We start from the raw sequence: 11952 nt of genomic DNA on the forward strand, positions 1-11952 counted from the left end.
GCCGCCCCCTCCAGACGGGGTTTTGGCGCCCCCTCTGGTGCTGCGCCCCTATGCGTTGCATACCCTGCATACCCACTTTTTGCGCCACTGATTAAAGGCGCCATTTCAACCAAAGATTTGCAATGCGCAGACTCTCCAAAGCGTTTGGTCCATAACTCGTCAACTCGCTGTCAGCTCCGGTCAGAAAGACACATTTAGTTCAGAGTCCATCAGATGAGATTCAGAAAGGATTTTTTTTTATTGATTGACTTTAGTTTCACCTGCGATGAACTCTTTGCGTAAAGTCTATAATGTCTTCCCGTGTGCTTCAGTCAGTCAGCGGTGTTAATTATAAATTGTCAAAATAACCGACGGGCTTTAAATTTTCCCGTGGTTTAAAAAACAAACAAAAAAACTGTCAAATACAGAAAATATTGTGTAAAGGCGACCTCTGAGTGCAACCCACATATTCACTTCTGTTGGTCAGCTCATAAATACATTTTCATTACAAATGTGGCACCATTCATGAGAAAATGCACAGGATGACGAGCAGTATCGACAAGAAGCAATGGTGTTTTTTTTGTTTTTTTTTTAAAAAGACCAACTGCAAATTTTCTTATTAGTTGTGACAAGCATATAAATTTTATAAAGGATTTATATTGGAGAACTGCAGAAAAATAGTCTGGTGACTGGAAACTGTCAATTTCAGCTTCAAGGAGGCCAGAACACAGACCAGCAAAGTCCCAAACAACCAAATTAGTCTTTCTGGCCAATTAATGTGCTATATTAATATCGACCAGGATGTGTTGGCAACAGCACTCTTCAGGGAGGATGTGGTTACTGGTTTAAGAATAAGTCATTTCAATATCACTGAAGTGTTAAAAACCAATAACTTGTTTATATACTTTATGATTCTATGATGTCAGTGCTTGAAAACCAAACAAATTCCTTGATGGAGCAAATTATCTTGGCCAAGACATTGTTTTTAAAAATGTTTAAAAATGAAAAAAAAAATGACAGGAAGGCTGGAAACTGCACACTGTAAAAAAAAAAAAAAAAAACTAAAAAAACGGGTAAATGTACAGTAGAAATTTGAAGGAATTTTTCCATTGTTAGTTTTACAGGTATTTGTACTGTATTTAACATTGTACGCATTGCATCATGGGAACAAGAACCTTCGCGAACCGCAAAAACTGGTCAGACGACATTTCAAGGTCGCTAACCGGACCCTGGAACATATATCTTTTGGACTTCGGTTGGATTAAGAGATGGAGTTACCTCTCTGCCACCTCCCTGGTAAAGTAAAATAAATAAGAACTAGAGATGTGCCGATCAGGTTTTTTCCTGCCGATACCTATACCGATCACATAATTATTATTTATTTTTTATCATAAACACTACCGGTTACATTATGTGGAAAAAGGAACCATGAATTCACCTTAATTTAGACAAAACCTGTTTTTAATAACTTTTTCCAAGAAGAAAACTAAACAAAACAGGCATTCTGCAAATTGTACTGCTATCAATAATACTATCTTTAACAGACTGAAAACATATGAAGGCTAAATAATGCAAAGAGCCAAAATAAAACCTCTCAACATTGCCAAAAAAATTCAAGTATAAAACTTATAAAACAAATACAGGTTCCATTACAATAAACAATACAGAGTTACTGAATGAAAACTTCCTGATAGCATGRCGGCTAGCTGATTACTGYTRGTTCTGAGTGGCTGTTTCTGACTGAGTGGAGTAATTATGCAGACCAGGGAGGAGATCAATWATTTTTTTAGARATTATCTGTCTCATGTTAGGACAGCAAAAGTTTTAATACGTATGTAAAATGTATTTTTTTAGGTTAGATGCTGCAGCTTTAAGCAGAGGTTCAGTGTGAGAGTCACTACCAGGTGGAGCAGAAGCGGCGCTCTGTCTATGAAATATTACTACCTGTAGCGCGTAGCAGCGGTTCAACAGCGAGAGCAGAACCAGCGTCTTACATCGCAGCTCCAAGACTTAAATAATTTTGCGGGTTATTTGTTTAGCTTTCTGACCGTCATGCTAATCCGGGTGAGTGTTTGTAGCTGTGCTGCTTTACCTGCTATCTGATCCTCCATATGTCTTTTTTACTGCAGTGAACCTCGATGTAGCCAAACTCCGTCAAGTATGGCATTGTTTTTATGTCGTATTAGCTTCGTTGTGTTGATGCATTTTGACATGCTCGGTGAATGGAGAAGTTTGCGTGTTCCGCCGCAACACTCAAACTTCCCCATTCACTCAGTGCGTTTCCACATTCCTTAGGATTTGTTGCTGCGCGTTTGCGCAGTGTGAAGGAAAGAGGAGACCAGCTGCACAGGCAGGCTGCGAAATGAGATGCAGGTGATCGGTATCGGCAACAAGAGCCAATGATCACCGATCATGCACTTTTTCACAAAAATCGGCCGATTATGATCGGTGACCGATCGATCAGCACACCTCTAATAAGAGCACATTCTTTTCTGTGAATAATGTTTTGAAATATTTGTAGTTGACTTCGTTTGACTTCGTGCGACTCCTGGCACAGTCTATAATTGCAAACTATTTTGCAGTCTTTTTTTTTTTTTTTACGAAAAAAGCATATATTTTTTTTACAAATGCTGTGTTTGCTTGTGTATTATAAAAGTAAAACGCGGTGATTGCTGTATTACTATATATGTATTTTACCAAATTCAAAGTACCGGCCATTTTTTCAAGTCAAACTTAACTGGTCGTGTGAAAGCTAACCGTTCATGGCGCCATGCTACTTATGTCTCAATCCTGCTTTTTAAAAATATCAAGCTGCAGTTGTCTTATTTGCTAAACATGATTTGATGTCCCGGTTGTTAACATAAAAGCAGGTGGCCATTTAACTTCGGTAAATATATTTTCCATGTCAAGTTTGGGGTTTTAGAATATGGGAAATGTCGCCTGGAGTGGGGAGTAGTTGGAAGTGGTGGGGAGTATGGTGGGGTCGAACGACGAACGAACGTAAACTTGGGGGGAGCGGGAGCAGCCATTAGTCCCCAGTGGACAGACAAACGAACGTAATGTGGGGGCGTTAGACCAGGGGACGACGGTAAGACTGACGTGGGGACGGCTTGTGTTTCAGTCGGCGTTAAATTTGTTGCATGTTCGTTGCTCTAATCAGGCATGTTGAGATTAGGTTGTTGAGGAATATAATTATGTTAATAGTTAAAAGTTGTGTTAATTCACATTAAGATATATTTTACTGAAAAGGAATGTGTTATGTTGTGCTGGTTCAACACCAAATAAGGTGTTGTACAAGACATTCCTGGCAGGCAAGGGACTCAGCCAGAGTCTCTGTTTGGACAGATCTGAACTAACAATCTGACTAATGGTCCTCTGAGGGAGCAGATTTAACTTCCACGAGGTCGGCCCAGAATTCTCGGAACTTCCAACACACACTCAATGTAAAACAGAGCCAGAAGCAAGATTCAGAACGCCATTGGTCAGATGGTTTCCAATACACAACAGCAGACTGAAAGTGGTATAAATGCTCGAAGCCAGAAGCAGAAGACAAGACATTTTGGATCCTGAGACGATGAAATGAGATGATGAAAATGTAATATGTGATTCCGCAGATGTGCATTAAATGTCTTCCTGGTTGTCAGTGAGCCGGAGAGAATGGAGTTTTGTGTATCGTCTCTTAATTCATGAGTTTAGCACCTTTGAATTCCTCCATAAGGTTAGGTTGATAAATTGATACAGTAGGTCAGAAGCTTCTTGCCTCATATAAATTGTAAGTCAGTGGATTGTACATACAGCTAGTTAATTTTCCTATTTCTAAAATAGGAACAAACATCACTGAGAGTAAATAAAAGTGACGTTTGCAAAAAAAGTTTAAAATTCTTCCAATTGGGAGTTTTTACTGAAATGCCTGCTTGCAAACTCATTGTCGGTTATTGTAGCTTAGCTTAAAAACTATATAAATAGTACTGTTCTAAATTTGTTGTAAGAACAAATGATTTCATTTTTTTGTTAAAAAAAACTAATTTAATTATTGGAAGACGTGCCTGTTTTGATGTTTCTATTTCTTTCTCCTTATATAGTTTTGTTTTCTCTCCTCAACAGCTGCATCCAGACACTCCTGAACTTTTCCTGGAAAGCAACTAGACATCTTTATAATAGGTGTGTACATTTGTTTTTGTTTTACTCAACCTGTTAAACCTTTAGTTTAAATTAAGAAATATGTGGCGTTTTCTACAACATAGGCATAATGTTTTATGTGTCTTTCTAATGATGTCTAATGCAGCACTGTGTAACTTATATTTTTTTTACATATTTGTTGAAGCTGTCACTGTGTCGTGATATTGCATGAGAGATAAGCTATGAAAAAAATGTAGCTCTTCTGTTAGCCAGTGCTAACTGGATTCAAACAGTCGGGGCCATGAGGCAGGTCTTAGCGTGTCAATCACAAACTCTTGTGGTGCTGCTCATCCCACTTCTCACCGATCTCTTGCATTTGGCTACGCTGCAGCTCTCATGAATGTTAAGGCTAGTTAGCATGAACAAGCATGGACACCGATGACAGTGGATAAACGTAATGGTAAGTTGACTGACAGCATGAAGAGGTTGATTGACAGTGCTAAGACTTTCCTCCTGTCTCTGATTGGTTGGTTTTGGTTGGGAGTGATGGATTTCTTCAGATGGAAATAGTAGATCAGGGGGAGTGGAGGAGTTTATTTTCACAAATTATACATCTCAACATAAAATCATGATACGGTGACTTTATTTTAACAAATATGCAAAAATCAGTGTATGTTTTTATTTTCAAAAGAAAATATTTGTGTATTGTGTATGTTAGGGGTGCACAATACATCTTCCCCAAATCCTTAATTTTGAAGATTGGTAATCCGCCAATACATGTGAAAGTGATTTCGTTCACTGATCTTATCTACCTCTGCTAAGATCTAAAAATCAACCGCTTTCCTCTAGAGACGTTTGACTGATAGACCGACCCACCAGGTCATGTCTCCATGTTTGCAGTTATTAGTAGTCACCCCACTGTTGCCAACCCACTGACATTTTCTGCATTTAGCAATATTCAGACAAGACGATCAGTATCGGCCAAAATCAGAATTGACAAGTCAGATTTTTAAAGATTGGCCAGAAATCTGCAATTGACGTGTAGATTTTTTTTATCTGTCAGAATTCATCAAAATTACTCAATGTTGTTGTTTGTGAAAGAGGTATTAGCAATTGGTGAGATGCTGATGAGCAAGGTGATGTGCTGCTGTAATGTAATTTAGAAGCATTTTGTGAAAAGTATGTTTATAACATGAAGTGTTTCTGTGTTAAACTTGAGTATCCATTCTCTAAACAAAGTCGACTGACACGATGCAGACGAAGGTGAAGAAGCAACTTTGCATTCCACCCAGATAGTTCAAGTCCCTTAATGAACTGGGGAATGACTTGGAATCCATGGAAAATTTGAGCCTTTTGAAGTTTAAACGTGATTGGTCATCTCATCAAACTTAGTGCTCCAAGAACCTTTGCAAAGCACAAGAACTGGTCAGAGAACATTTCAAGCTCTTGGTAACTGGACCTAAGAGTTGGATTAACCTTTTTTGGCAGAACATAAACATAAAATGGACTGTTTTGTTTTATGTTCACAGCGACTAGAGGTAATGAGAGTGCACACTCATGAATCCAGTGTCTTCCACTGTCGTTGGCATTAGGCTGTTTATGTAGCATTTGATTTTTAACTAAATATTTATACCTKTATTTCATTTATTTTTCGGCATTTATTTTGAAGTATGTTGGTCCTGTTTACAACTATGATTTTCATGTTCCAAAGCAATTTTTTGTATGTTCCATCTTATAGTAATTAGCAAAATTGTTTGACCACAAAGACTAGAGTCAAGACTGCTTTACTTTTAATTTATACGTTGAAATGTGTCTAGTAAAATGCAATAAATTAGTTGTGATGTACAGAAGATAAACATTAACAAGCTCAAGAATATGTTTAACTCTTAATATATAATAGCGAAAGTTAGTTATAAAGACTAGATGACGTCAATTTATGGTCTTAAATTGCAAAATAAAATCTGCAACTTGTTTGTCGAATGGTTTCATTTTTACAGCACTTTGCATGAACTACTTTCAAACTAAGTGTTTTGTGTTCTAAACTACATTTCCTGTAGACTTGGAATTCCTTTTTGTTTCAAAATTATGCTAAGAATATATTAAATACATTAACTTTAATATATTTTACACTATAATTAATATATGGTATAGAATACAGACTTCAATGGTTTGGAAGACAAAAGTATTTGGAAATGTCCAAGGTTTTAGAAAAAAGTTTGTGAATAATTCACAAAAGACAGAGTAAAAAGACAGAGAATTTTAGATTTGGGTTAACAAAATGTTGGTATATTTGACATAATCTGTTAAATTATGGAAAATATTTTGATGGAAATTCTGGAAGAAGAAAAAAAGCTGAAAATGTCCTGGTAATTTTCTGCCAGTACATTTTCTGTTTTTTTACTGAATTTCCAGCTGATTTTTTTCCGTAATTTAACAGTTTTTTGTGTTTAAAATTTTACATATAAAAGCTGTTAAATTACGGGAAAAAAATATGTTAATATGCTGTTCTTTACGGAATTTTTTTTTACTGTGCAGAGTTGCTCTACTTTATCCTTTTGAACTTGTAACCCTTCACTGTTATGAAACATGGTAACTATGGCAATAGCAGCACCCTTTTACAAATTTTGCAGTTAATGTACATGTCTATGTTGACCAGGAAACACGAATGCTTTGTAATGCTAGCTGCACTAATCTTGGTAATCATGCTATGTGCCAATAGGATGCTGAGTAAAACATTAAGACGTCAACTTTGTAATTACTGAGAAATTATTAAAACACTTTTACAGTGAATGGGCTTTCACATATTGGTCTTTTTTTTATTAATCACGATGATTAACTTGAAGTAGGAGAAAAAGTGTCAATTTCAAACACGAGCAGGATGCTTTATGCCACAGGCTTGAGTAACGTGTCCTTACTTCCATGAACACAGCCAGGGAGTTTTCTCACTGATTATGCAAAGCAGCAATGCTGTGTAAACATGCAGCTGGATTCTGAGCATGCCCAGTGATGCTGACCTGACACAAAGCTCACAGAAGATTCCAATTTATCTGAGGTGTTTTCCAGAACTGCAATGACTCACAGGGACATTTTTGCATTTTGAAGTGTAAAGTTTTTAAATAGTAACTGAAAAATAGGTTTTATTCATAATTTGGTAAAGTTATTTCATCACATAGCTGTGAAGCCATGTCTGAGTATCCAGGCAAAAAAGTAGGATAAAATGAAGCAGCTCTTATAGTTAAATATTCAACATTCATTATGCTATGGCCATCCAGATTTGTCAAGGAGCAGGCTGAATGGCAAATGAAATCTTCCCTCGTTTTCCACAGTCTGCTGCTGCCATTCAGCCAATCAGAATGTCAGATCTGTCCTCCTCCACCCGATTCTTCCCTTCACTCCTGTCTTCTCCTGCGACTCTGCTCTATTTCCGGTCTCTCACTCTTTTCCCAGGGTCACACTTTAATTAGCACTGGAGGTCTTATGAGTTTCCCCATCTCCTCAGACATGCCTGCATACACCCACACACAGCCGAGCATGCACACTGGTGTTGAGATCCCATATGCCAGGTGCTGTAAGTTTTGATTGGAGGATAAATTTGTTGACTTTTCCACACACAGTAATTAGCACGTCAGTCAGACAGGAGTCACATTCGGTCTAAATGAGCCATGCACCGAGTCGTGCATGTTAACACAAACATGCTAGCAGTCTAATGGCTCACCTGCTCGTGGTACTCTATGCCCATTGACAGCGTGTTAATGAGGATGGCAATCATGATTCCCCTGCTGAAGTATCTGCTGCAGACAATAAGTTCTAACTTGTTTCGGAATCTCAGCCAAAGGCATTTCCAGATGCTTATCTTTGGCTCAGATCGCTGTGGACTGCTACACTGGCATGGACTGTCATTGTGATAGAGGTTGTCGATGTGGCATGAGTTTCCATGGAGAGGGTCTTCCGACTGCTCCTCTGGATGTTCACCGAGTTGGTTGTAGTAGACGCAGTAAGGACATACCAAGGAATCTCCAGAGGCTTCACCAGGCAGAGGGAGAGATGGATAACCAGCAGACACACCTGTGCACACACCAGAGAGGACGGGATGTAAGACTTGTACAGTAACACTCAAAACTCATGAGTCAGGCCCATTTCCTTCTGTGAATGGGGAAATAGGTGTTCGATCCTCTGCTAATTTATTAAGTTTACTCACAAAAAAATGCACAGTTGATTATCTGTAAAGTTGATGATACTTTTATTATAATGCAGAAACATGGGATATTAAAAAATCAGCTTATAAAACAATATCCCAAAACATAGAAAATCTCAGGGAGCACTGTTCAGCTAATCATATGAAAATGCAGACTGGCACAACAACATGATCAATTTTATTTGTTTCTATTCTTTTGTTAGATATTTAAAATGTCCAAAATAAATACTGTTCCACTGTTAAATGCTCATTAGAATGGAAAGTTAACTGATCTGTGAGGATGTGTTCTTGCATTATTTTGCCAAGACCTTTATATTACTGGAAAATGGTCTCTGAACAACATTATTGTTCATCACAATGACTTCTGAGACTATTTGTCATCCAGCAAAATTTGTCATCGTGACAGGCCCAGTTGTGTCAGTTCATCCTAGTTCTTTTCATCTCATCCCCAAACATTGCAAATCCAAAAAAAATCCAAAGTGAAGTTTGGGCAGTTTGCACAGAGGGAGAGGTGTTTTATTAGAAAAGGGTTGTGTGCATGTGTGTGTCTGTGTGTGCATGCGCATCAATGCTTCTGTGTGTGAGTGTGTATACATGTGCGTTCTTGGGTGGGCTAAGATTTTAGTAGAATTCATTAAGAAACCGCTCGGAAGGAATTCTCTGATGACATAACAACAAACACATATCTGGTATAAAGGGCTCCACTTGTCATTGCAGTTTTAACAAATTCATGTTTCACTGAAGGAAGATATAGAGAAATCAATATGCTCATTCAGTGGTCTGTGTCTACAGATAATGTTGACTTCTTCCAGCAGGAGGACTTGTAGAAATCTTGCTGAGAAGAGCCCTATCTTGAGATGCATCAGCAGTACATTACACGATCTACTGAGTAATTTCTGCTCTGTTTCATGAATATGGAAAGTGCCCCAGAAACATTTATTATTTATTGCTGAACTAGATAAAAAATGTATGTGCATTTTCTTTGTTACCTAACCTACCTTGTATTGTCTGTTACAACAGCTAGTACTACTTTGCCCTGTAAAACATGTAAAGTTGTTGGGATGTGGGGTGTTTTGGATTTTTGGTGTTCTTTAGGTTTTTCTATTTAGTTGCTGTGATGGCCAAATCCATGGCCACACTCTGAAGTTGGTAACTCTTTTATTCACAATTAATTTTTTTATTCAAACACACTTTAGTTTCAGTAAAACATTTATTAGTTGATTTGGATACATTTGTTCTTTATGTTGGCGCGCACATTTAGTTAGCGTGTGTATTTGTATCAACTTAAGTTTAATTTGTTTGCTTGAGACTGACCTTTTGTTTGTGTTTTGCCGGTACTTACCTGCCTTGGAGTGGTCAGACAAAAGATGGGCTCAGCAATCAGCAGGCTAAATGCTGATTGGACTACACCACTAGTTCCTGCTGGCAGGGGAAATTTGTAATTTCTTTGTTTAGATAAGGTTTGTATTTAAGTAAATATTAGTATTTAAACTTTAATATTTTTGATTTTCATTTTGTGAGTCTTTAGTTTAGCCAAACTTAGCTGTACTGTTATTTGTTTTTGTGTTTGTAATTGTATTATGTTTAGTAACTCCTATTGTGTCTTAATTGGTTTGATCAGCCGGTATATAAACCTCTGTGTATCATTTCTTTGTTAGGTCAGTTATGTTTGTTTGTGCAGCCAGTTTGTTTACATTTTTGCCTGAGTTCAGTTTTGTTTCTTTGACTTCTTTTATGAGCTCAGTTTATCTTTTTGTAATTTATAATCTTTGGGTTACAATAAAAAGCCCTATTTTTCTAATTAATATCCTGTGACTCCTCCTGTTTTTAACTTGGTCCATCACAGTTGCCTTGTTTTCCACTTTTGTTCTTAATGATTCTAGTTATGGTTTTTCTCATTTTGGTAACACTTTATTTGACACGGTGTGAATAAGACTGACATGACACTGTCATAAACATGACATAACACCTGTCATGAACATGAGTAAGTCTTTATGAATATTTATGACTGTTGTCATAAAGTGTCATTCTGTAAATAATGACATTTTTAATACAAAGTTGACATTATTCAAAATGTCTTCGTTATGACAACTTGACATTGACCAAGAAATTGTGATCTGTCATTTTGTATAAAAGTATTACCGATTAAACTTTAAAAACTATGTAGCTTTTTCTCGTAATATTATATTGCTCTGCCATTTTGTCTAGTCTTAAATTTCTAATTGATCTAATTGATCTGAAGTTTTACAGCAAGATGTCTAGTAAGAACTTAGCATTTGAAACAACAGTGCAATACATAGGCCTGTCGCGATAAACGATAAATTGATTAATCGCACAATAAATGAAACCTATCGACCTCATTTTAATTATCGGCTTTATCGTCTCTTTCTGCCTTTTTTCTTTATGTTGATGATACTGAATGAAAAAAAGCTCAACTTCAGTGCTCTGCACTGACCCTCCCTTCCTCATTTCCTTAGAGTAATGTCCAGCGCACACGACAGGATTTGCTACAATAGAAACTCCCTTTCACAGCAAAACAAGAAAAGTTCTTTTAAATCAACAATAACCATCTAAAGTAACAAAAGTAAAACAAAGAAATGAAATTGAAACAAATCAAAAACTGAAACAGTAGCAGGCCAACCTTCTCTAAAGTGAAACCAGTAAACGGCGCTCGACGTCACTAAGTGCGTTTCCTCTGTACGCGTCATCAGCCTGCATCTGATCTCCTCAGTGATCTACCCGCTTTTAAATGTAAACCCGATTTCCTGTCTCCCTAACAAGCCAGCTGCGCTCCGCCACAGCGTCTTCCATATATGGGCAAGAGGAAGAGGGCGCAGCAGCACATTCGGGCGGGACAATATGCCCCGCTACATATGTAAACATAAATAAATGATTAATACTGAATAATATACATTAGGTTATACATGATTATGCACACGTTTTCCAGCCCACGAGTTCTGGCTTCAGAGAGATTCAGCAGCTGAGATTGGGTCCAAAATTTGATACGAGATTCATCCGTGCTGCAGTGAATCTGTCTGTCCTTAAAGACATTTCTTCTTCATCACGTCGTAGGAAACCTTCAAAACAAAAACGGGAGATTTTCGAGTTATCTTACGTTGACAGAGTTAAATAATTAAATAGACATTACCATCTGTGTAAACTATCCTGGTGAATGTTATGATTTTTATAATGGTTCATTTCTATAGTAGGCTCTTGTATCAGATAATCTAAATGTTGGAGAATGACTGAAACATTTGAAAATTTACGGAATCTCTGTTAGCTTTCAGAGCGGGGGCTGAACACCATTAGCTGGTGTTTCGCCAGTGGACATAAATACAGTATAGTAATATTCTAATCACAAAAAATGCACAGTAATATGTCCATCTTACTTGCGAACAGTCTGTCGAGTCAGTAGTCCGTCGATCCGATCAACAATATTCCGCAGTGCTGAGACATCTGCTGCTGTTTTGGTTGAGCAAAGCAGGAGGGACGACCGCTCCAAGAGCGCATTAGTGCCGGAGCAGCCAATCGGGGGAGGGGGGTCTACTCAGGGTGAAAGTAAGGGGGTACGGCAGGGTACTGCAGGGTACTTCAGGGTACGGCAGGGTACTGCAGGGTACGGCAGGGTACTGCAGGGTATGGCAGGGTACGGCAGGGTA

At 37.8% G+C, this 11952-nt stretch overlaps 1 protein-coding gene across 3 annotated transcripts in view; it reads right to left on the reverse strand.

The window, feature by feature from the left end:
- The window catches only part of LOC103463029 (voltage-dependent T-type calcium channel subunit alpha-1H-like), a 246303-nt gene that overhangs the window by 130773 nt on the left and 103578 nt on the right, over window positions 1-11952 (reverse strand). For all 3 annotated transcript variants that reach the window (XM_017304531.1, XM_017304532.1, XM_017304529.1), the window contains exon 10: window positions 7814-8163. In XM_017304531.1, coding sequence (XP_017160020.1) covers window positions 7814-8163 — 350 coding nt within the window. The remainder of the gene's footprint in view (window positions 1-7813; window positions 8164-11952) is intronic.

Source organism: Poecilia reticulata, linkage group LG1 (assembly GCF_000633615.1).
Source record: "Poecilia reticulata strain Guanapo linkage group LG1, Guppy_female_1.0+MT, whole genome shotgun sequence".
In the NCBI taxonomy this organism is placed as follows: domain Eukaryota; kingdom Metazoa; phylum Chordata; class Actinopteri; order Cyprinodontiformes; family Poeciliidae; genus Poecilia; species Poecilia reticulata.